We start from the raw sequence: 26400 nt of genomic DNA, 5'->3' as shown, positions 1-26400 counted from the left end.
GCATCTGTTATTCTCTTTTTGTCATGTGTCATCCTATTATGTCTTCTAATTAATCCACTTGTCAACCTATTGATTCTTAATTTCAAATTTCAAAATTTAAATTTCTCACTTTAATTACATTAAAATAGTAACATTAGAATAAAAAATAAAATAAAATTAATACAAATTATAAAGTGATATAATTTCACATATTTATTTAAATCAATGATTATAGTTATATATAATTAAAAAATATCGTAATTAATAATTTATTTAAAATAATTGATTAATAATTTTGAGTTTTTATTATAAAAATTCAATTAATTTTGTAACCATGGTTTCCATGAGTTATGAAGTAGTATATATATATATATACATATATATATATATATATATATATATATATATATATATATATATATATTCTTTTGAGATTTTTTTGTTAGAAAATACTTATTCACACGTAAAGAATAAAAAGCTTGAAGAGTAAAAAATAGGGCACCATTATTGTAGTCTTTTAGTCATTTCTAGTATTTATACATCCTTGTACGTTTTATTAAAAAAATAGTTAAAAATAATTTTGGTTAAATCGTTTTATTATAAAACTAATTATCTTAACCGCCTATATGTTATAATTAAGTTTAGTATATAAAATATTTATTTTATATAGTTTATATTTAACAAATGAAAAATAATTGTCGACAGGTCAACACGAAAGACTCCTTTTACCATATTTAGATTAATCATTTTCTATTGCAAATTTGCAATTTGCTCTAAAATACATATATTCTCAACCAAGTCTATTTTTTATGAATATATTTTTCAAATTAACATTTAATATTTATTATAAATAACAATATTAGTTTTAAAATTAAATTAAGTTATTAACAACCAACTCCATGTACATTGTACAATCAATAAATTTTTATTTTTATTCTTTTGAAGTCATATAAAAAGGCTTTCAACGTAAGTGTGTAGTCTGTGTTTATTTGGTCAACATTTTTTTTATTAAAAAAAAAATATTTAAAATTCTAATTTGGCTCTGCACGTGTTCAGGAGTTTTATGTTTTCGTCGCCCAATAGTTCGACCACCTTCTCCGCCGCAGACTTGCCATTTTTAGTATCCTCCGCCGTTGGAAGTACGCCGGAAGTGCAACGGCACCACCAACTTATTACCTTCGTCAATTCCTCCGGCGTGAGAAAACGCCATTGCCCTTCCTTTAATCACATTTTACAGAGCAAAAAAATAAAATAAAATCCAATGTTGTTGCTAATGGGTAGCGGTGATTCAGACTCAGATCCGATCATTTATCTTCATGGAGTCTTAGAATTTACGATATCCGAAGCTCAATGTTTGCCGAACATGGACGTATTGACGCAACGTGTTCGACGTTGCTTAAACGCCCTCGAGCCTTCGAAACCACCGACGGCGTCATCGAAGAAAGGAACGCCGCGCCGACGTAGATTCGTTACCTGTGATCCATACGCATCCGTCTGTCTCGCCGGTGCCACCGTCGCACGGACGCGCGTGATCCCTAACTCACAGGACCCTGTATGGGACGAGCATTTCGTTACGCCAGTCGCGCATCCGGTAACTCATGTGGAGATTCAAATAAAAGATAATGATGTTTTCGGTGCTGAATTGATCGGTGTGGCTATGATCTCCGCCGAAAGGATTCAATCCGGGGAGCTTATTGACGATTGGTTCCCAATTATTGGTCCATCTGGTAAACAACCAAAACCTAATTGCGCGATACGATTACAACTCCAATATACCTCTTGTGAAGAGCAGAACGATCAATCAATCGAGGGCGAAGAGTCCTTTTGCTTGAGGGATAGTTATTTTCCGGTGAGATCCGGTGGGAGTGTGACTCTGTATCAGGATGCTCACACGGTGGAAGGGACGTTACCGGAAATTGAACTGGATGGAGGAGAAGAGGGTGGAGAGTGTAATTTCTTTAAGCAGAGGGGGTGTTGGGAAGATATTTGTCATGCTATACTGGAAGCACATCATCTTGTGTACATTGTTGGGTGGTCGATTTACGATAAGGTGAAGCTGATCAGAGAGCCAAACATGCCATTGCCAAATGGTGGAGATTTGACTCTTGGAGAGTTGTTGAAGTACAAATCAGAAGAAGGTGTGAGGGTTTTGTTGCTTGTTTGGGATGATAAGACTTCACACAACAAATTCTTCATTAAAACGGTATTTGCTCAATTATCCCTTCTGGTATTATGGGTTTTTTTATTTCATCTTCATTCAATCTTATTCTTCATGATTCCTTACATTAATTCTGGTTTACAAGATTCTTTACATTAGATCGAATTTTTTTACATATCTTAAATAGTGAAATATTTATTGTTAATTCAATTATATATGATATTAAATGACACAAGTTTCCATTTCTTATAATATTTCTGTGAATTAACTATCAAAAAAGGTGTCACGTCTGTTGTTACAATTTGAGTTAATTGCAATGGTTTTGGACATATCAAATATAAAATAAATGTTCAAACATTATATTACACATTAATTGATGCTATTGAATTGGGTAGACAATATGATTGAGTTTGGTATGTGAATTGTGATATTCCATCGGTTCTATTATTAATGCGTAGGTTAGGTAATTTAACAAACATTTGTCTTACATGTCAAGACGAAAACATTGTCATTCAAACAACGGTTTTAAAATAATATAATGTGCCAAATCATGACCAAAAGTAGAAATTATGAAATTGGAAAGGAACAAATAGAAAAGAAGAAATGAAGCCTTTGACTTTGTTATGATTTTTTTGTTAATATTGTGTAAACAGGAAGGAGTGATGCAAACTCATGATGAAGATACTCGGAAGTTTTTCAAACACTCATCTGTTCACTGTGTATTGTCTCCCCGATATGCAAGCACTAAGCTTAGCATTATTAAACAACAGGCATGTTCTTTTGACCATTCTCCATATTTTATTAACTTATTTAATTCACAGATTTTTCTATTTAGATTATTGCCATGTGCAAGTTCAAAAGGTTCTAGTACTTTAGGTTATTATGGTTTCTTTTATAAAAATTTGTCCATGTGTATGAATGCGAAAATCTACAACAGCTAAAAGTCACAATAACGTTCATCATTTCACTTTATATAATTATATAGAATGAACATGCAACTAATTGACATTTTTTTTCAAGTAAAAGAAAACTAGGTACATAATGTTTGCTATGATGGAATTGGGATGTAGAATGTTATTCATTCCATTTTGTTAATTATCATATTTGTCTAGAGGTGGTTTCATTCTATCGAAAATCCCATATTTATTTATGTAATCTTTAACGGTATTGATAAAAGATGTTAATTACATTATAGTTTTGTTTTCTAAAAGTAACTAGAAATATATTATTTTGTCCTACTCTTATTTGGGTTTCAATTTTAATTTTTAAAAATTAAAATTCATTGACTATAACTAAATAACGCTTAGAATAGGGTTAAAAGTATGCATTGTATTACCTTGCTTATTCCATTACCCTTACATATCATTTTTTAGGCTTCGTTTGAGGTTTTGATAAACTAGTTTATTTTTTGAGTTTTTTATGTTGTCTGTGTTTGATAAGCCAAATAATAACTTATAAGCTAGCTTTTTGAAAAGCTACTTAAACTAACTTTTTAAGGGTTTTTTTTTTAAATTTCCAAATACACCCCTTAATTAATTATAGAAACACATACTTTTACATGTTCTTTTATGTAATCTTATATATTTCAGCTAGCTTTATCAAACATTACTTTTTATCAGTTAACTTTTTAGTTATCAGCTAGCTTTTTATTTAACAGTTAGCTTTTCAGCTATAACACCAAAAATACTTTATTATAATCTTATTAATAATTTGGTAGCTTATAGCCGAGGTTGACAATAAGACTGGAAGGAGTGGGATGGAAGCTTCCCTCATTTTTTGTGGGTCATACCCTTCTTTCTTTCACTTTTCTTTCCCTCACCTAAAACACAATGAATGGGTGGGAAGCCATTCCCTCATTTTTTTTATTAAATAAAATTTTTTTTTTTTTTATGAATTATATTTTTTAAATTAATACTAAACATAAAATTTAATTAAAAATAAAAAACATTTCATTAATTAGAATAAAACTTACATTAAACCTAAAATTTAGAATAGTAGAAAATTAAAAAAAAAACGCACACACACAAACTAAAAATCAAACAAACCAACAACAACCTACGGAAAATATTTTTTCAGAATTTTTTCCCTCTTCTTCATTACGAGCTCGAGAGCCTGTCCCGAGAGATGATCGACGTTTTCCATAAAAAACTTCATGTCTTCCATTTCTTGTCTCTCCGCCCGTTCATTTTTCCTTGTTTCTTCTTTTTCTTTGTCGAAAGCCAAACGTTCAGAGAAATTTAGATTATATTGATCAAACGACGATGTTATCTTCCGCATTTCGTCAATATCCACGCTGAAATCAGATGCACCCGAAGAAGTCCCTTTTCCCTTTCTCATCGCTTTGTCCCTACCCATTGGGCGGATAATTTCTTCTAGCTCGAGTTCGTCGTCCTGATTTAAATCTAGACCGACCCGAGCATCGGAGAAGATTGTGTAACTACTAGAGCCCGTTTTAGTTCGCTTTGATTGTTGGACTCCAAAATAAAATCCTGCTCGTATTTTTTCCACCTAGGACTTCGGACCAATAATTTCCAACAATCGTGCCACTTGAATGGTTTTCCAACTTCCTCAAGGTAAAACTGCAACGCTTCTTGAAGTATTTCTTCGTCGCCTTGGCCGCTTTTTCGTTGGGTTTTTAGGTTGTTGTACAACCCGTTAATTTTTGAAACCCCCTTTGCTATTTCTCGAAACTTCGAATTAAGTTGATGTTTCGTACGGTAGTCGTTACATTTTCCTAACTCCTTTCGAAATCGTCCTAATATGCGAAACCAAAAATGTTCTCCCAGTTGTGCGTTTCCCTGAATCGAATCTTCAGAAATATCAACCCAAGCTTTGACCAACATTAGCTCTTCGTGTGGAACCCATGCTGTCGACTTTTGTCTTCCCGGTTGTGTGACACCCTCGCGCGCTTGTTTTTTCCCTTTACGTCTTTGTGGTGGTGATGTTGGTTGAGTTTCGGGAACCATATCTTCTTCTTCCGCGTCATCCGATTCATCGACAAGTTCGTGTTGTTGATGGGTTTGGGTTTGAGTTTCAGTTTGAGTTTGGGGTTGAGGTTGATTTGACGATTGTTGATCCGAAAACACAACAAAGTTTGAAAACATTTGCGACGGAACATTTGGAACTTGCATCGGGTAATATTAGCCAACATATTGGTATTGGAATTGTAGTGAGGATTGAATGAGAGCATCGAGTTGGGGGCGGTAAACTCCTTGCGGGGATGAATCGATAGCAAAAATGTTGCGATGAGGGATGTTTATACTCGAACCATGAATTTTTTTTTTTTTTTTCCTTTGATCGAAAGTTGAGATTTGATTGTCAGGATTCATTTTTTTTTGTTGATATAAATTAGAGAGAATAGAGGGTAGTGTCATGTTTGACAATATATGTATGTATTTATAGGAATGGAAAAAGGATAAAAAAAAAAGAAAAACTAAAAAAACCACAAAGAGCTAAAAAAGAAAAACTAAAAAAAGAAAAACTAAAAACTACCGTTGATTAACGGTTGTTTTTAAAAAAAAAAAGAAAAAAATTCGCCAGAGAGAGCCGGAGAGACTCCCCTCTCCGTTTCCTGCACTATGCTTTCCCGCGCCGACGGTGCGGTGTTCCGCCGGGCGGAAAGCGTCCTGCTGCCTTTCACCGCGCCTGCTCCGTCCGACCTAATTGGTACCTTTAAATCATACAGGTTGTTGGAACTCTATACACTCATCATCAAAAATGTGTGATAGTGGATACATTCGCCCAAGGAAATTACAGGAAAATATCCGCTTTTATTGGAGGATTGGACCTTTGTGATGGACGCTATGACACACCAGATCATCGTCTATTTCAAGATGTCGACACTGTATTTGCCACCGATTTTCACAATCCAACATTTTCTGTAAGTTTATAAATCATTATTTCAACTACATTTTCTACCTTTTTCTATTTTAGCTCTCGTATTACAACACTGTACTACGAAAAATCTAGTAAATTACATAAATGCCATCCAAATTAGGGTAAAATTTTCAAAATCATGAATAAATAGTCAGGTACACGTGCTCCAAGGGAACCATGGCATGATTTACATTGCAAAATCGATGGTCCAGCTGCATACGATGTTCTCACAAACTTTGAGCAAAGATGGAGAAAAGCCACAAGATGGTCTGAACTTGGACGCCGTTTCAAAAGAATCTCTCATTGTCATGAAGATGCGTTGCTTAAAATAGAACGCATTTCATGGATACTCAATCCTTCCTCTGATCTTCCAGAAGATGCTCCTGCTTCATGGCTTTCAAGGGACAACGATCCTCAAAACTGGCATGTTCAGGTTCATCATTCTTCAAATATATATGAGAAAAATTGTTCAAAATCTAATCGTTGTTCTGTAATTCTTTTTCAAAATTGATTTATTGCGATTTCTTTTCACTCATTCACAGGTTTTCCGCTCAATCGATTCTGGCTCGTTGAGAGGATTTCCAAAAGATGCTCGAGAAGCTGAAAATCAGGTTTATTTTTGTTACAAAGAAATGAGACGATTGTCACTAAATAGCAATCAAATTTCACACTTGTTCCACTCAACTTCATACCAGTTATGAAATTGTATCAATGAATTTGCGACGTCAGCACCACGTCAACAACATAAATACACAATATTACAACAATGGAACCAAATTGAAAGATGAGTGGTTGAAACCTTTTGAAAAAAGTTTGAATCACATAGGTGCAAACTAGTTTGTTGACATTACCAAAATCTTTTACAAGAATTGAATATATATTGACATGTCCAGTGTTGAAATAAATGCTTTTTACTTATTGCAGAAACTAGTTTGTGCAAAACATCTTGTGATTGATAAGAGCATTCAAAAAGCCTACATTCAAGCCATAAGATCTGCAAAAAAGTTCATCTACATTGAGAATCAATATTTTCTCGGGTCATCATACGGATGGCTATCTCATAAAGATGCAGGTTGCGCACTTTCTATTTAAATCTTCATCAATCTTCTAAATTTCGTAACATGTATTTTGAAAAAATTATTCTCATTTTATGATCTTAATTAATTTATTAATGTTTTACTTTATCCTTTTATGATTTTGAGGAAAATGGTTAGTTTTTTTTTTTTGTATTGTTAGGTGCTGATCATTTAATACCAATGGAGATTACATTAAAGATTACTAGTAAGATAAGGGCAAATGAGAGATTTGCGGTTTACATCATCATTCCAATGTGGCCTGAAGGCCATCCCACCTCTGCCCCTGTTCAAGAAATTTTATTCTGGCAGGTAGATTTTAATTGAGAATGGTCCCTATGGTTTCGGGTAATTTTCACGTTTGGTCCCTAAGTTATTTTTTTTAACTCGTAAGGTCCCTACAATTTGTTTTTGTTGCGCACTTGGTCCCTGTCTTATCTAAAAAAACTATTTTGCCATTGACTTTTTAATTTATTTAAATAAACACACACCCCAACCCCACTTCCACAGTTTCACCTCACCTTACCTTACCTATCCCACCTTATTTAAATAAATTAAAAACTCAAGGGCAAAATAGTCTTTTTAGGTAAGACAGGGACCAAGCGCGCAACAAAACCAAACTGTAGGGACCTTCCGAGTTAAAAAAATAAGTTAGGGACCAAACATGAAAATTACCCCAAACCATAGGGACCATTCGTGTAATTTACTCATTTTAATTCATAAAACTTTCTTATAAATGACCATTTTACCCTTGAATTAATTAATTGTGGTTGGGTCTCCCAGGGACAAACTATGCAAATGATGTACGATATTATTGCTCAAGAGCTAAAGAATTCAGAAATCACGGATGCACATCCACAAGACTACTTAAATTTCTACTGCCTTGGGAATCGTGAAAGAGGCAAAGAAGAAGATTCAACTTCCGGAAGTAATTCGGTAAATAACGATGCAACATTTCATATATAATTATAATACATGTCTCTACTGTTTTTATTTTATTTATAAAAATTTCAGGTTTCGGCTTCTTATAAAAACGGAAGGTTCATGATATATGTACATGCTAAAGGAATGATTGTAGATGATGAGTATGTGATATTGGGATCTGCTAACATCAACCAAAGATCAATGGCTGGTTCAAGAGATACAGAGATAGCTATGGGCGCTTATCAGCCTAATCACACATGGACTCAAAAGCAAGACCATCCCCATGGTCAAGTTAGTATTTTTTATTTTTTATTTTTTATTCTCACTCTTGTCTATGTAAAAAGACGAAAATACCCTTCTCATCAGAACAAAAACAATGATTAGGTATACGGATATAGAATGTCATTATGGGCAGAACACATGGGAATTGAAGACCACATCAAGGAGCCACAAAGCTTAGACTGTGTGCAAAATGTAAACAATTTAGCAGAAGAAAATTGGACAAGATTCACATCAGACGATTTTACCCCTCTACAAGGCCACCTTCTTAAATACCCTGTCAAAGTCGATGAGGACGGAAAAGTAAGTCCCTTACCTGGACACGAATGTTTCCCGGATGTTGGGGGTAAGGTTCTTGGTTCTCTTTCTAATCTCCCTAGTGCCTTGACCACATAAAACTCATTGACTTATTGACTTTTCAAATCATCTTTACAAAAAAAAGATTAATACCCTTTTTGGAATTTTGCAAGAGTTGGGTTAGGTTATAACGGAAAACAAAGTACATTGCCATTTTTTGTGAAGTTTTCCGATTATGGAAGCCGACAAGTGTTGATTGTCAATATCATGTCCTGTGTATATATAAATATATATACGTGCATATACTCGGATGAGTTATGCTATTTTTTGTAGGGTAAGCTTACCTGATGTTATTTATTTTATTTTATTTTATTAATTTAGTGTTTAAACAAGTAACTTACATAATCCATTTTTTAGTAACTTCATGGGGTGGATTTGTTTTGTCATTTGTATCTTGCTCATTTACATAATCCATAGGGGCTATTTGATGTCTCTTACTGGTTCGGTTGGCTTGAGACTATTTGATATCATATTTAGAAGCCTTTGACTTGGTCCAGGCTACTTTGATATGCCACCTACTCCTGTTAGATTAAAGGTTGTGTCTAATTCAACCAGATCTAAGGTTGTGTCTTATTCAACCAGATCTGACTCAAAACTTAACAATGGTTCTACTTACGTTACTCAAATTAGTTTAAGTGGCTTAAACAAACAACTTTCAACTTTATTCCAATATTCTAGAAAATTTTGGATGTTTTAAAGATATATGTGTTTTTTTTCAATTTTTTTTTCATAGAGGTTTAATTACTTGATTTTCATTTTTCCCCTGGTGTTATGTCAAATATGAACTTTTTACACGTGTTGCAAGCTCTTGAAGACGTGGTTAAATTTTAACCCATTAAAATGAATTGAAATCTCGTTTTAAACAGGGAAAAAAATGAAATTGTCACTTGTCCAAATATTATCTATAATTCGTCATCATCGTGAGTTGTTTGAAGGGATAATGACTTGAGAGGGTAATGTATTTTAGTTTTTGGTCACATTTGGTCACTATATTAATTTTCTTGATTTATTAACCCTTGAACTTGTTGAAACGTGTACATCATACCATTATGACCGGTAATAGTTGGTTTTCCAGTTCCCCACATGGTTTCCGACAAAGTATGATTTTCGATCATCTTCTTTGGTGACATTTCCGACATTCCTTATCTTCAGCTACACTTTTAATCTAGGTTTTATTGAAGGAATTAGACACAAAAATCAGAAAATGAACTAAAAAACCACACCCAACTATGTGTACTTGGTGTTCGTGTGTGAAAATTCGAAGCTGGTGAAGATGAAGATGAACATGAACACACAAAAATCAACTAACAAACAGTAGCCTCCGATCTACAAACTCTTGTCGGAACAAGCGACGGTAAACCGTTGTTGGAGCATTGTTGTCTTCTCTGGAATGCCGCCTTTCTTCATTCTAATTTTCTACAAAACCAAGCTCCGATCTGCAAACCCTAACACCTATGGTTCAGATTTGGGTTTCAAGGGAAAAGTTTTCAAATGCTCTTTCTTGTTCATCTCGCTCATTGATGTCAGAGCTGTTACTCTTCAGATTTCGAAGATTCACTACAGATTTCGAGCTTCCTTTTAGATTAAAACCCAGTGATTTATGGATTTTTGGGTACTACACACATGATGAACACACAAACGATGAGCATATCTGATATGTGTTTTGTTTTAGAGATGGGGTTTAATGAACTACCATTGAAACCCATAAAACCTTAAAAATCTGAGATAGTGTAACAACGTAAATTTTCAAAACAATTTTTCATTTTTAAATCGTACTTTTAATCATAAAAACAATATCAAAACATCATGTATCCAATGTTATCATTACAAAACAATTCCCAGAATCTCAAAACATAATCTCTATGAGTGTGTACGGATCATGCCGGCGTGTTCCCGTGATCCTCGCTAGTACTTGAAACACATAACACAACAACTGTAAGCATAAATGCTTAGTGAGTTCCCCAAAATACCACATACAACACATACGCCTTTCCAAGCCATAACTCTTTGGGACCTTCCGGTCCAAGTGTCTTAGGGGACTTCCGTCCCAAATCCCGGTAGACCTTCCGGTGCTACCCGTATCGACCTTCCGGTCCGTAACCTCCCGACCTTCCGGTCCATATCATCTTGACCTTCCGGTCCTTATCATACATAACATACATAACACATACATATCACATAACAGCATACAACACATACATCTCATAGCATATAAGACCTTCCGGTCACACATAGGTACTACAGTTTAGTGAGAAGACTCACCTCAAATGAAGTCGGAAAAACTCTCGTGCTCAACGTCCCGACCTAGCCTCCTCTTATCATTCACATAACATTCCCGATCAATACTCTCTCATAGTCTCATCCCTAAGGATTTGGTAGAAGACCATTCTACCCCTCCCTGAATTCTCTTGAATCAATCTTGACCAGAACCCTAAGGTCAACGGAAGTCAACGGTCAAACATTGACCCAACTCGTCGAGTACACATGGGCGACTCGGCGAGTCCATGCGGGTCCTCTGAATCCTTCTAGCCTCGCTTGGCACGTCGAGTCATCACTTCACTCAACGGGTTACGCCTGTCACAAATCGCGGGGGCAACCCTGACTCGACTCGTCGAGTCCACTTATGAACTCGGCGAGTTGCTTCCATGCTCACACTGAAATGACCTTCTGAGGTCAGATCTGCTTCTCTAACCTATAGATCTGACCTTCCCAAGCATGATAATCACGTAAAGGTTCGAACTTTAGGCCCATGCATCACACTATCATCTCTATATGCCAAAATAACCCTTAATATGATAACCTAGGCCCTAAAACTCATTAAAGATTGCATAAAGCTGAAGAATAGGGACTCTCTGGACCTCTCAAGGTCCAGATATGATAATATTGTCAGAAGGGGACATCACACACACTAGATCTCTACCAAAAGAGAATAGAAGAAACCCTAGATTCATGAAATCTATTACTCAAACGAAGATGGACATGAATCCTTACCTCTCACAGCAGATCTGAACGAAATGGTGGAAGATTTGAGTCCCACAAGTCAGCCTAGCTCGAAATCCTTCCTTCCCTTTGCTAAAACACACCAAAGAATGATGAATTAGCCCTCCTCTTGCACTATAAACTTCTCTCTGCTCTCTAGGGTTTCTCAGGGGAGTAGTGGCCGCAAATGAAGGCCATAAAGGCCTTTAAATAGGGCTCAGGCCTGTAGATTTAGGGTTTCTGTCTTCAGCGCAGACTCGTCGAGTCACCCTACCGACTCGCCGAGCCCATTCATTAATCCAGTCAGCAAATCGCGATCGTACTCGACGAGTCTAGGCACCAACTCGTTGAGTCCTTCCCTCTAACTCAAAATAAATGAACAATATAGAATACCTTGGAATCCGGATGTTACAATTCTCCCCCACTAGAATTAGACTTCGTCCACGAAGTCTCGCTCGGCAAACAACTCAGGATGCTGCTTCCGCATCTCCAACTCCGGCTCACAAGTCAGCTCGGAACCTCTCCGATGTTGCCACTGGACCTGAACCAGAGGCACTTCCTTGTTCCTCAGAACCTTGGTCTTCCGATCCAGGATCGCGATCGGTCTCTCAACATAATTCAGGTTCGCATCCATCTGAATATCCTCCAGCGGCACCACCGCCGACTCTTCTGCTATACACTTCCTCAACCGAGACACATGAAAGGTATCATGAATCTGGCTCAACTCCGCAGGTAGCTCCAACCGATACGCCACCCTGCCCACCCTCGCGGTCACCCTGAACGACCCAATGTACCGGGGCCCCAGCTTGCACCTCTTCCTGAATTGAATCACTCCTTTCCAAGGAGATACCTTCAGGAGTACGAAGTCTCCCACCTGGAATTCAAGCTCGGATCGTCGCCTATCCGCATAAGTCTTCTGGCGACTCTGAGCGGTCAACAGCCTTTGCCTAACCTACTGTATCTGCTCGGTCTTCTGAAGCACTATCGCAGTGCTGCTCGTCACGCGCTGCCCTACCTCTCCCTAGCAAAATGGGAGTCCGACACCTCCTCCCACACAACAACTTGGAGGGTGGCATACCAATACTCGAATGGTGGCTGTTGTTATAGGAAAACTCAGCCAACAGCAAATAAGTGTCCCAACTTCCTCCGAAGTCCAGCACACATGCCCGAAGCATGTCCTCGAACGTCTGAATCGTCCGCTCACTCTGTCCATCCGTCTGCGGGTGGTAAGGGGTACTGAAATGCAGCCTCATGCCGAACTCCTCGTGGAACTTCTTCCAGAACGTGGAAGTGAAATTTACATCTCGATCTGACACAATCGAAATCGATACTCCATGCCGCGATACCACCTCCTTCATATACAGCTCTGCCAGTCTCTCCGCAGAAGAGCTCTCACTGATAGCAAGGAATTGAGCGCTCTTCGTCAGCCGATCGACAATCACCCAAATTGCATCGACACCCCTCGCGGTCCTTGGCAAATTGGTGATAAAATCCATGGAAATTTGTTCCCACTTCCACTGGGGAACCTCAAGCGGCTACAACTTGCCGTGTGGACGCTGGTGCTCAGCCTTAACCTTGCGACAGATCAAGCACCTCTCGCCAAACCATGCTACACCCCTTTCATACAGGGCCACCAATAATCTTTCTTCAGATCCAAATACATCTTAGTGGCCCCGGGATGGATCGAGAACCTCGATCTATGTGCCTCCTCCATCAAGGTGGTACGTACCCCGCCTGCATATAGCACCCAAATCCGACCGTAAAAGGTCATAAGCTCTTGGTTATCGGTAACGAACTCAGATACTTGCCCAATCACCCGCTCTCTCTTGCAGTTCTCCGGTCTCACAGCCTCTGCCTGGGCCTCCCGAATGGTGTCCAACACCGAAGTCATCACCGTCAACCGCATACAAATGTCTCGAATCGCGACACTCTCCACCCTACGGCTTAGGGCATCAACTACAATATTAGCTTTGCCCGGGTGGTACAGGATCTCGCAACCGTAATCCTTTACCACATCCAACCATCTCCTCTGGCGCATATTCAGGTTGAGCTGATCCATCAAATACTTCAAGCTCTTGTGGTCCATGTATATGGTACACCGAACCCCATACAAATAGTGACGCCAGATCTTGAGGGCGAACACCACTGCCCCCAACTCCAGATCGTGGGTGGGATACCTCGTCTCATGAGGCTTCAGCTGCCTCAATGCATACGTTATTACATGCCCCCTCTGTATAAGTACTGCACCCAACCCCGATATCGATGCGTCACAATACACCATAAAATCCTCCATCCCTTCCGGGAGGGCTAACACCGGGGCCTCGCATAGTCTCTAGCGAAGTGTCTCAAACGAGGTTTGCTGCTCCGGACCCCATGAAAAAGCAACACCCTTCCGGGTCAACCTGGTGAGAGGCACGACAATTTTGGAGAAATCCTTGATAAACCTCCGATAGTAGTCGACCAATCCCAGAAAGCTCCTGATCTCGGTGGGTGATCTCGGCACCTCCCACCTCATAACCGCCTCAATATTGGCCGGACCGACCAATATCCCAATTTGGTTAATGAGGTTTCCTAAGAACTGGACCTCTCGTAACCAAAAATCACACTTGGAGAATTTGGCGAAAAGCCTCTCGTAACCAAAAATCACACTTGGAGAATTCGTCGATGAACATGATCACCGACCGATCCAGCATCGGCCTGCACACCCTGTTCATGAGATCCATGAACGCTTCCGGTGCATTGGTGAGCCCAAAAGGCATCACCACGAACTCGTAATGCCCATAACGAGTTTTGAATGCCGTCTTCTGGATATCTTCATCCCACACTCTCATCTGATGATATCCCGACCTCAAGTCTATCTTCGAGAACCAAGATGCTCCCTGCAACTGATCGAACAGATCGTCGATCCTCGGTAATGGATAATGGTTCTTGATCGTCAACCTGTTCAACTCCCGGTAATCAATGCACATCTGGTGTGAACCATCCTTTTTCTTGACAAAAAAGACCGGCGCTCCCCATGGTGAGCTACTCGGTCTAATAAACCCCTTCCCCAGCAGCTCCTGAAGCTGCGAGGATAACTCCTGCATCTCTGGCGGCGCAAGGCGATAAGGCGCCTTGGCAATAGGTGCTGCCCCCGGAACCAAATCGATGCAGAACTCTACCTGCCTCTTGGGAGGCACACCCGACAACTCCCTGGGAAAAACATCCAGGAACTCGCGCACTATCGGAACATCATCAATCGAACTTGGCCTCCCAGTGGCCACTCATGTATCCGTCACATAGGCTACAAATCCGCTGCATCCCTGCTGTAAACTCTGTCTCGCTCTGGCAGCCGAACAAAATGCTGACCCACATCGGGTAACCTCGTTGTACACCGTAAGTACTCCCCCACTAGGGTCTCGTATCGTCACCAACTGTCGCTCACAGTCTATAACAGCTCCAAATCGGCTCAACCAATCCATGCCCACTATAACACACACGTCCCCCATCGCAATCGGGACCAGATCTATCGGAAACTCAACACCGAAGATCTCGAGTACACATCCTCGAAGCACATCTGTAGCATACACCGCTCGCTCGTCAGCTATAGAAACTCATAGAGGTCGACTCAACGCCTCTCGTCGAATACTGATGTGCTGACTAAACGCTAAGGATACAAATGAACGACTCGCACCCGAGTCAAATAACACCAAAGCAGGTACAAAATTCACAAGAAAAGTACTTACGCATATCATAAAATAAGCACCATATCACAACTCAGCAAAAATAAATGAAAGAATACGTACCAGCCACGACATCGGGCACTGCGCGGACCTCCTCCGCTGTCAACTGGAAAGCTCTCCTGCGAGCCTTTGGTGCCTTGGCCTTCACTGGCCGTCCCTCAGTAACACGTGCAGTAGCAGGGGAAGACCCCTGCGCTGATCCCTGTAACAGCTGTGGGCACTCGACCTTCCGATGGCCCGTCTGGTTGCATTGAAAGCAAACCATAAATCCCATGGGGCAGTCCTTGGCTATATGCCCCTCTTTGCCACATTTGTAGCAAGCACCTGATCGACAGACCCCATCATGTCCCTTGCCGCACTTCCCATAAGTGCGACCCTTCTTGCCTCCCGATCTCGCATCAGCGGGTTTAGCCCGCTTGGCTTCCGGCTGAGATTGTATCGGCCGCCTATCCATCACCTGAGACTCGACCTCCTCTCTAGCCTGAGTCTCCAACTCAATCTCCCTCTTCCGAGCATTTGCTTGGAGCTCAACAAATGTCCGGTAAGTCGAGTTCGACACGAACTCCTGAATATCCCTTCTCAGTATGCCTAGATATTGACTCAAGCGTGCCTGCTCAGAAGACACCTGCTTAGGGAAAAACATCGCCCTCTTGTGAAACATCCTGGTAATCGTAGTAACAGACTTAGTACCCTGCTTGAGGGTCAAAAACTCCTGGGCCAGTCTTTCCCTCTCCACCGGAGGAACATACTCGTTCTGAACATGGTGGTAAACCTCTCCCAGGTCACCTCTGAAAGCTGTGCAAGAGTGAAGTTCGCCGTCACGAACTTCCACCAAGCCTTCGCTCCCAAGCGGAGCTGGTTCAGCGCGGACTGTACCCTCAGATGCTCCGGACATGAACATGTGTAGAAGCATCCCTCAATATCAAAAATTCATCTCATCACAACGATCAGATCCTGCGTCCCATCAAACTCTAGTGGCTTCGTGTTGCTGAACTCCCGAAACAACAACGAGTCACCTCCCTAAGGTCTAGCAGCAGCTACAGCTGCAGTAGCTGCAACCTCAGTAACTGCTGCGTACCGCTCATCAAAGGTCTCAATCAGTGTGGTCTTGATAGACCCAAACATCTCCGGAATCTCGGCTCGAATCGCCGCAGCCACCTCATCGTGGATCATCTGACGAAGCTCGTCGTCACTCACGCCACTCGTCTCAAGTCTGTGGCGTGTCCCAACCATGATGTCTCTGAAATACAACATAAAAATATCAAAGACTCGCTCGAGCATACTCACACTTGATAACTCAACCCTACTTGTTCCCTAGTATCCTAAGGAATCTTACTTGGAATACACACTGCTCCAGTATCTTCAGTAGTACGGGCCCTATACTACCATCCACACCGCATCAGTATTCACCCCAAGTCCTCCTCTTTGGATCCCAGTCACAAGTACTCTACATCTCGCTAGCATAGGCTACCCTTTGGTAAACCTCTCATAAGCTCCTCACTGCTACCTACTCACTCTCAAGCATCTCATAGCAGTAGAAATCTTCCTAGGCTAAGGCATCACAAATCAGGCCACTCTAGTCCTAATATGAATACCTAGCCTACTTTAGCATAACATATCATAACATATCTCATAACACATAATGTAAGGGTATTTTGGGAAATCACCGTTCGGGCGCTGGCTGGTCGTACACACTGCTTCCTTCTGCTTTCCTCAAATCCTTTTACTTCTTTAGAAAAATTGTTTATTTTATGAAAAACTTTATCAAATCCTCAGCTTGAGTTCAAATACACCCGAAGGTGCATCCGAATCCCTCAAACCAAGGCTCTAATACCAACTTGTAACAACGTAAATTTTCAAAACAATTTTTCATTTTTAAATCGTACTTTTAATCATAAAAACAATATCAAAACATCATGTATCCAATGTTATCATTACAAAGCAATTTCCAGAATCTCAAAACATAATCTCTATGAGTGTGTACGGATCATGCCGCCGCCTTCCTGCGATCCTCGCTAGTACCTGAAACACATAACACAACAACTGTAAGCATAAATGCTTAGTGAGTTCCCCAAAATACCAAATACAACACATACGCCTTTCCAGACCATAACTCTGTGGGAACTTCCGATCCAAGTGTCTCAGGGGACTTCCGTTCCAAATCCTGGTAGACCTTCCGGTGCTACCCGTATCGACCTTCCGGTCCGTAACCTCCCGACCTTCCGGTCCATATCATCTTGACCTTCCGGTCCTTATCGTATATAACATACATAATACATACATATCACATAACAACATACAACACATACATCTCATAGCATATAAGACCTTCCGGTCACACATAGGTACTACAGTATAGTGAGACGACTCACCTCGAATGAAGTCGGATAAACTCTCGTGCTCAACGTCCCGACCTATCATCCTCCAATCATTCACATAACATTCCCGATCAATACTCTCTCATAGTCTCATCCCTAAGGATTGGGTAGAAGAACATTATACCCCTCCCTGAATTCTCTTGAATCAGTCTTGACCAGAACCCTAAGGTCAACGAAAGTCAACGGTCAAACTTTGACCCGACTCGTCGAGTACACATGGGTGACTCGACGAGTCCATGCGGGTCCTCTGAATCCTTCTAGCCTCACTTGGCACATCGAGTCATCCCTTCACTTGATGGGTTACGCTTGTCACAAATCGCGGGGGCAACCCCGACTCGACTCGTCAAGTCCACTTATGAACTCGGCGAGTTGCTTCCATGCTCAATCTGAAATGACCTTCTGAGGTCAGATCTGCTTCTCTAACATATAGATCTGACCTTCCCAAGCATGATAATCACGTAAAGATTCGAACTTTAGGCCCGTGCATCACACTATCGTCTCTATATGCCAAAACTCATAAAAGATTGCATAAAGCTGAAGAATAGGGACTCTCTGGACCTCTCAAGGTCCAGATCTGATAATATTGTCAGAAGGGGACACACTAGATCTCTACCAAAAGAGAAGAGAAGAAACCCTAGATTCATGAAATCTATTACTCAAACGAAGATGGACATGAATCCTTACCTCTCACAGCAGCTCTGAACGAAATGATGGAAGATTTGAGTCCCACAAGTCAGCCTAGCTTGAAATAATTCCTTCCCTTTGCTAAAACACACCAAAGAATGATGAATTAGCCCTCCTCTTGCACTACAAACTTCTCTCTGCTCTCTAGGGTTTCTTAGGGGAGTAGTGTCCGCAAATGAAGGCCATAAATGCCTTTAAATAGGGCTCAGGCCCGCAGATTTAGGGTTTCTGTATTCAGTGCAGACTCGTCGAGTCACCCTACCGACTCGCCGAGTCCATTCATTAATCCAGTCAGCAAATCGCGACCGTACTCGACGAGTTTAGGCACCAACTCGTCGAGTCCTTCCCTCTAACTCAAAATAAATGAACAATATAGAATTCCTGGGAATCCGGATGTTACAGATAGGTTTTGATGAACCTCCATTGGATCTTTGAAGATTTGTGTTAAAACCAAAACTTTTCTGAAAATCATTCACATAAGAATACAAGTACATCACATTTTTGGTCTTATTGTAGAGCATCAGAGTCATTATCTTGTTTGAGTACATTCAATTTCTGTTTTTTAAGTTGAATACATCTGAACCTATGAAACAACCCCAAATGATGGTGACCAGAAAATCATACTTGTCCGAAAACCACGTCGGAAACCGACGAAACCCATTATTACCGGTCATAATGGTATAATGTAAACGTTTCAACAAGTTTATGGGTTAATAAAACACGAAAAATCATTTAGTGACCAAATAAGACCCAAAGCTAAAGTATGTTACCCTCTCAAGTCATTATCAATTTTTTAAAACACTTACTAGTCTGTATAAGTGGTCATGTAATTATTAAGTGAAACAACTTTCATCTAATTATGTTTTAGAAAATGATCTTTGTATAGCTCCCCGAACAAAACTAAAAGTTGAGCTTTTTTTTTTTTTTTTTTTTTTTTTTTTTTTTTAGTGATCAAGCTACCTAAAACAATCCATGCAACTTTTTACTCTTAAGTGACATTGACGTTGACCTTTGTATCATTTTTACATGTCATCTTTCAAGAAAAGCCACATATTGACATTAAAAGCTAGCTGGTAGTTAAAAAAGTAACTAATAAAAAATGGTATTTGGTAAAATTAGTTGGAAGATATAAAATGACATAAAAATATATTTACAAGAATGAGTTATATATATATATATATATATATATATATATATATATATATATATATATATATATATATATATATATGTATATATATATATATAAAAGGGTATATCGGAAAATTATAAAAAACTAGTCTAAATAGCTTTTCAAAAAGTAGCTTATAAGGTTTTTTTTTTGGCTTACTAAGGACGACAACCCAAAAAAGCTCAAAAAAATAAGTTATCTTACAAGCTAACTGTGTCGAGACAAAAAATTTAAGGTTTCCACAACAACAAATCCGTGATCAATTTTATATTAAATCCTTAGAAAATCGTTTAAATAGTTTAACTATTATAGAGAAAATGACTAAAAATACCATTTTCCTCGACTATTTGTTAAGATTTAACAAAAATTTCACATATTTTGTAATGGTCCCAACAAGAAATGGTGTGGCCACTATGAAATGCAATTTTGGCCTTAATGATGTTGTTTTTGTCCTTATATGATACGGTTTTTATATTTCGCAACCCCGAGTCCCCCACCATTATGTAATGGGCCTAATTGTGAAATAAAGGTTAAGGGTTGAGAATGAGGACTGAAAAATGGTTTTTCCCTTGTAGGCTAAGGGAGGAGGGAGTCGTTCCCTCCCAACCCACTGAATCCACTGTCACATTAGTTTTTCTCTTTTATTTTTCTTCATTTTTCCCAACCCACAACACACGAAAACCCTATTTTTTTCTACCCACTCAACCCATTTAATTAAAAAAATACAAAATAATCAAAGTAAAATCTTAATTAGCAATAGAGTTACCATCGGTACCACTCCCTCTTCAATGAGCTTTTTAATTGGTTTTACTAACACACTTCATCCTCTCTCTCATTTTCTGTTGTACCATGTATTTTAAAACTTGTATCATAGTTGTATTGCATTTTTTCTTAATTAAGTGAGTTGAAAAAGATAGGATTTCCGTGTGTTGTGTGTAAAACCAGTCAAAATAGGTCAATAACAATCACATGTGATTATGCCAATCATGTAATGTGATTTTGTTAAACTAGTAACGTAGTAAACTCACTATGTATTTCATGATAATTCTAATATAATATGAACTTTCATACATACTTTATGGTATAAATCAAATTATACGTCCATACGATTCCAAAAATATAGAGAACATCTAAATCTGACTTTGCATGAAGAAGTTATGATAAACCGAACACTATAAAATCTCTATAACATAAGGAATTTAAAATAGGATTATAATTAGCTATTGGAGTCTAAAAGAGAGTTGTAGTGCTCGTAAATACCTACGCGTGGATATAAAGAACGTCAAAAATGAAGTTCGTATGCAAAAGTTATGGTCTTCCGAAGATGTCGCTGTCAGAAAACCCTAATTTGACTGAACTCACGAGGTGAGCATAAAAACTCACGACGTGAGGAGTCAAACCGCCATATTTCGGATCTAGAAGGTGTGACGAGGCTACAAGGGGATAAGATCCAAACTCACGACGTGAACAAGGCATTTTTCACGTCGTGAGGGCTCATTTTGCCACCTTCGGAAGCTAGAAGACGGATGGCAAGTCTACGAAGAGATAAGATACAAACTCACGACGTGAACAATGAGTTTTTCACGTCGTAAGAGGCCAAAAATCAGCCTATAAATAGCAAGTCCGACCTCCTCTCTCCGTACACCATTTCTTTTCTCTCTCTCTCGCTTGCTGAAGCCGTTTCGCTTCCCGAGCCCCGACGACCTCTTACCGTTGACCGTTTCTGTTTAGATTACATAAAATCACGATGCTAAGGTGAGTTTCACGGCCCCACTTTCTAATATTTCGGGGGAAAACTCATGCTAAATATTATATATATATATATATATATATATATATATATATATATATATATATATATGTTATTATTATATCTATATGATAATATATTAATATCAACGTAGATAGTTATAATAACCGGGATATAGTTATTTTGTATCTGAAAGTATACAACTATCGTAAAGTTGTTAGCATGTTATTGTTATAATAGTATACTAATGTAGATCTTGAGTTATACTTAGGATTATATATATAATGTGCGATATAGTTCCGAAGTTATATTCGGAAGTTCTATATGTTAAATTATAAAGTATGTTGCTATTATTGGTTTTATGTCAAGATTAAACTTAGTATGCTATATGTTGTTATTGTTAGTTTTATGACAAGATAAAACTTGGTATGTTATATGTTGTTGTTATTGGTTTTATGTCAAGATAAAACCTGGTTTTACTTCAAGTTATAGCTATTATACTGCCTAAATGTTATGAAGTTAGGAGTACTGTTTAAAAGCATAGCCTAGTAACTGAGGGTTTTAGACAAGAATATGCTTTTGTATTTTGGAATATAGAACACCGTAAAAGTCTAAATGAGCTACCTCATTCATTAACTAAGATTGGGGATCTTAGTGGAAATCCTATGAACTGTATCCGTTAATCCCGTGTGAGCAAGGAAGTCGTGTATGAATAAGATACGGGTTGACGACCCCACTCGTGGTTGTTAATTACAATCCAAGACAAGCGAGTGACGATCTGTTCCTTTCATTTGTTTATTATTCCGGCGTCGATGAAGCGTGCTGTGTTCCTCATGGTAATCATGAGTGGGTTGTCCTCATGGAAATCATGAGTGAGTTTTATCAGAGGTATTATGTCATAGCAGCGGTTACAGACTCATGGTAGCAAATTGTTAGAAACATTATACTTTGTCGTATACAAGTTTTAATGTTAAGTATAAGTTTCCCCTACTTATACCCTAGGTACTACTTGTATATTAAGTAGATAATTATACCTAACATACATACTCGTATAGAATTGAAATAGATTTGTACGTAGTGATTTTTACTCGTATAGAATTGAAATAAGATTTATATGTAACAACTTTCGTTTGTATGGAATTACAAAAAGTTATGTTATAGTATATGAGACTTATAGGTAAACTACTTATTTGGTAAGTAAAGTTTTATACCTAGGATATATATACTAAACATTGGAGAGTCAAAATGATACTTTCAAAACTATACTTTTGAACTTGGAAAATGTATTATTTTTATATGGAGTCAAAACCTGTGAGCTCACCAACTTCATGTTGACGTATTTTTAAATTGCATATGTTTTCGGGAAGTTGATAACTATGATACGAGAAATGACGTTACACTGCCCGGTGTTTCTGCCGACGGTCGGGGTGTGACAGATTGGTATCAAAGCTATTAGCTATAGTGAATTAGTACTTTCTTAGGAAAGCACGACTATAGTTTAGGGCTTAGTCTGTTAGGTTTAGGTATATCCCTTAACCTACAAATGAAATGTATTAGTAATTATACTACTGAAGGACTACTTACGGGAGCGGTGACAGGATAGACACGTTGCTTGGTTTGCTGGATTTCAGAACGACTATATGTTAAAATGATCCTGCCCACCGACTGTCCTGACTGGCCGGTACCTTATCAGCTAGACCTGAATTAACAAACAATAATTAATAATACCCATGAATACAACAAACACAAAGATATAGAGCTATGTATGAACTCAGTCCCGCGATGAGAACACGTGTATAAACCAAAAATATAGAAAACCAAAACCCTCGATAAGAATTCAACACAATGCTTTAGGTCAAACTACTTAGTCGAGTTTTATTGTACATGGGCCTAACCACAACTAAACATAGGCTGATCACCTATGTTTAATTTTGTTCAGACCGATGCACAACTAAACTTGGATACGGTAGTTGATAGACTAAAACACCTGAAGATTCTAGAAGATTAAAGATAGGTCTCAGATCAGGATACCATCAACTCGGAGTACAAGAAGATGATGTTCCGAAAACAGCATTTAGGACTTGATATGGTCATGAAGAGTTCTTAGTTAAGCCTTTTGGGATTGACCAACGCTCCAACAATTATCATGGACCTCATGAATAGTGTTTGCAAACCGTACTTGGATAAATTTGTGCTAGTAGTTATCGATGATATATTGATATATTCACAAACCAAGGAAGAACACAGTCAACACTTGCAAATAATCTTGGAACTACTAAGAAAAGAAAAGTTGTATGCTAAATTCTCCGAATGTGAATTTTGGATTAGAGAAGTACAATTTTTAGAACATGTGGTTAGTAACAAAGGGATTCGTGTCCAACCCTCCAAGGTTGAAGCAATCAGGAACTAGGAAACACTAAAGACGCCAACAGAAGTGCGTCAATTCTTAGGACTTGCTGGCTATTACCGTAGATTCATAGAGAATTTCTCCAAAATAGCCAAGCCACTTACAACACTAACCTAGAAGGATATGAAGTTCAACTGGGAAGATAAACAAGAAGCAGCTTTTCAAAAACTAAAGCAAATGTTGTGTAGTGCACCAATCCTATCCCTTCCAAATGGGACAAAAGATTTCTTCGTATACTACGACGCATCAAATCAAGGATTAGGATGTGTGTTGATGCAAAGACGAAAAGTTATCGCCTACGCATCACGACAACTTAAGGTGCATGAGAATAATTACACTACCCATGACCTTGAATTGGGAGATGTAGTTTTTGCGCTAAGAATTTGGAGACACACAATTGGCCAGAGAACATATAGGTCATACCATATGTGCCGAGCTAGAAATCAGCCACGAGACAACTCAAAAGATCGTGTAAATTAAGGATCAATTAAAGGCAACATGTGATCGTCAGAAGAGCGATGCTGACGTAAGACGTAAGCATTTGGAATTCCAAGTTGGAGATAGAGTAATGTTGAAGGTCTCTCCTTGGAAAAGCATGATTCGATTCAAAAAACAAGGCAAGCTAAACCACGATATATAGGACTTTTTGAAATTCTAGCAAGAATTGGTTATGTCGCATATTAACTTAAGTTACATTAACAGCTAAGCAATATCCACAAACTTTTCCCCAACTAATTAACAATTCCTCGTCCACAAGATAAATTTCGGGATGCAATTATTCTAACGAGAGGAGAATGTAACACCAGTCAAAATAGGTCAATAACAATCACATGTGATTATGCCAATCATGTAATGTGATTTTGTTAAACTAGTAATGTAGTAAACTCACTATGTATTTCATGATAATTCTAATATAAATATGAACTTTCATACATACTTTATGGTATAAATCAAATTATATGTCCATACGATTCCAAAAATATAGAGAACATCTAAATCTGACTTTGCATGAAGAAGTTATAATAAACCGAACACTATAAAATCTCTATAACATAAGGAATTTAAAATAGGATTATAATTAGCTATTGGAGTCTAAAAGAGAGTTGCAGTGCTCGTAAATACCTACGCGTGGATATAAAGAATGTCAAAAACGGAGTTCGTATGCAAAAGTTATGGCCTTCCGAAGATGTCGCTGTCAGAAAACCCTAATTTGACTGAACTCACGAGGTGAGCATAAAAACTCACGACGTGAGGAGTCAAACCGCCATATTTCGGATCTAGAAGGTGTGACGAGGCTACAAGGGGATAAGATCCAAACTCACGACGTGAACAAGGCATTTTTCACGTCGTGAGGGCTCATTTTGCCACCTTCGGAAGCTAGAAGACGGATGACAAGTCTACGAAGAGATAAGATACAAACTCACGACGTGAACAATGAGTTTTTCACGTCGTGAGAGGCCAAAAATCAGCCTATAAATAGCAAGTCCGGCCTCCTCTCTCCGTACACCATTTCTTTTCTCTCTCTCTCTCTCGCTTGCTGAAGCCGTTTCGCTTCCCGAGCCCCGACGACCTCTTACCGCTGACCGTTTCTGTTTAGATTACATAAAATCACGATGCTAAGGTGAGTTTCACGGCCCCACTTTCTAATATTTCAGGGAAAAACGCATGCTAAATATTATATATATGTTATTATTATATCTATATGATAGTATATTAGTATCAACGTAGATAGTTATAATAACCGGGATATAGTTATTTTGTATATGAAAGTATACAACTATCGTAAAGTTGTTAGCATGTTATTGTTATAATAGTATACTAATGTAGATCTTGAGTTATACTTAGGATTATATATATATATATATATATATATATATATATATATATATATATATATATATATATATATATATATATATTGTGTGAGATATAGTTCCGAAGTTATATTCGGAAGTTCTATATGTTAAGTTATAAAGTATGTTGCTATTATTGGTTTTATGTCAAGATAAAACTTAGTATGCTATATGTTGTTATTGTTAGTTTTATGACAAGATAAAACTTGGTATGTTATATGTTGTTGTTGTTATCGGTTTTATGTCAAGATAAAACCTGGTTTTACTTCAAGTTATAGTTATTATACTGCCTAAATGTTATGAAGTTAGGAGTACTGTTTAAAAGCATAGTCTAGTAACTTAGGGTTTTTGACATGAATATGCTTTTTTATTTAGGAATATAGAACGCCGTCAAAGTCTACATGAGCTACCTCATTCATCAACTAAGATTGGGGATCTTAGTGGAAATCCTATGAACTGTAACCGTTAATCCCGTGTGAGCAAGGAAGTCGTGTATGAATAAGATACGGGTTGACGACCCCACTTGTGGTTGTTAATTACAACCCAAGACAAGCGAGTGACGATCCGTTCCTTTTATTTGTTTATTATTCCGGCGTCGATGAAGCGTGCGGTGTTCCTCATGGTAATCATGAATGGGTTTTTCTCATGGAAATCATGAATGGGTTGTCCTCATGGAAATCATGAGTGGGTTTTATCAGAGGTATTATGTCATAGCAGCGGTTACAGACTCATGGTAGCAAATTGTTAGAAACATTATACTTTGTCGTATACAAGTATTAATGTTAAGTATAAGTTTCCCCTACTTATACC

The 26400-nt window shown here is 38.4% G+C and overlaps 1 protein-coding gene across 1 annotated transcript; it reads left to right on the top strand.

Annotated features, from left to right (window-relative positions):
* Positions 1–902: 902 nt before the first annotated feature.
* Positions 903–8929, top strand: LOC111880903 (phospholipase D delta). Its single transcript, XM_023877321.3, has 10 exons — positions 903–2182; positions 2791–2907; positions 5823–6017; positions 6165–6446; positions 6556–6624; positions 6938–7085; positions 7250–7398; positions 7870–8022; positions 8101–8301; positions 8395–8929. Exons 1-10 carry the CDS (start codon positions 1241–1243, stop codon positions 8683–8685), a joined length of 2547 nt encoding a protein of 848 aa, XP_023733089.1. The 5' UTR covers positions 903–1240; the 3' UTR covers positions 8686–8929.
* Positions 8930–26400: the final 17471 nt, after the last annotated feature.

Source organism: Lactuca sativa, chromosome 2 (genome assembly GCF_002870075.4).
Source record: "Lactuca sativa cultivar Salinas chromosome 2, Lsat_Salinas_v11, whole genome shotgun sequence".
Taxonomy (NCBI): domain Eukaryota; kingdom Viridiplantae; phylum Streptophyta; class Magnoliopsida; order Asterales; family Asteraceae; genus Lactuca; species Lactuca sativa.
Note: the sequence above shows the minus strand (reverse complement) of the source record. Positions and strands in the feature narration are given on the sequence as shown.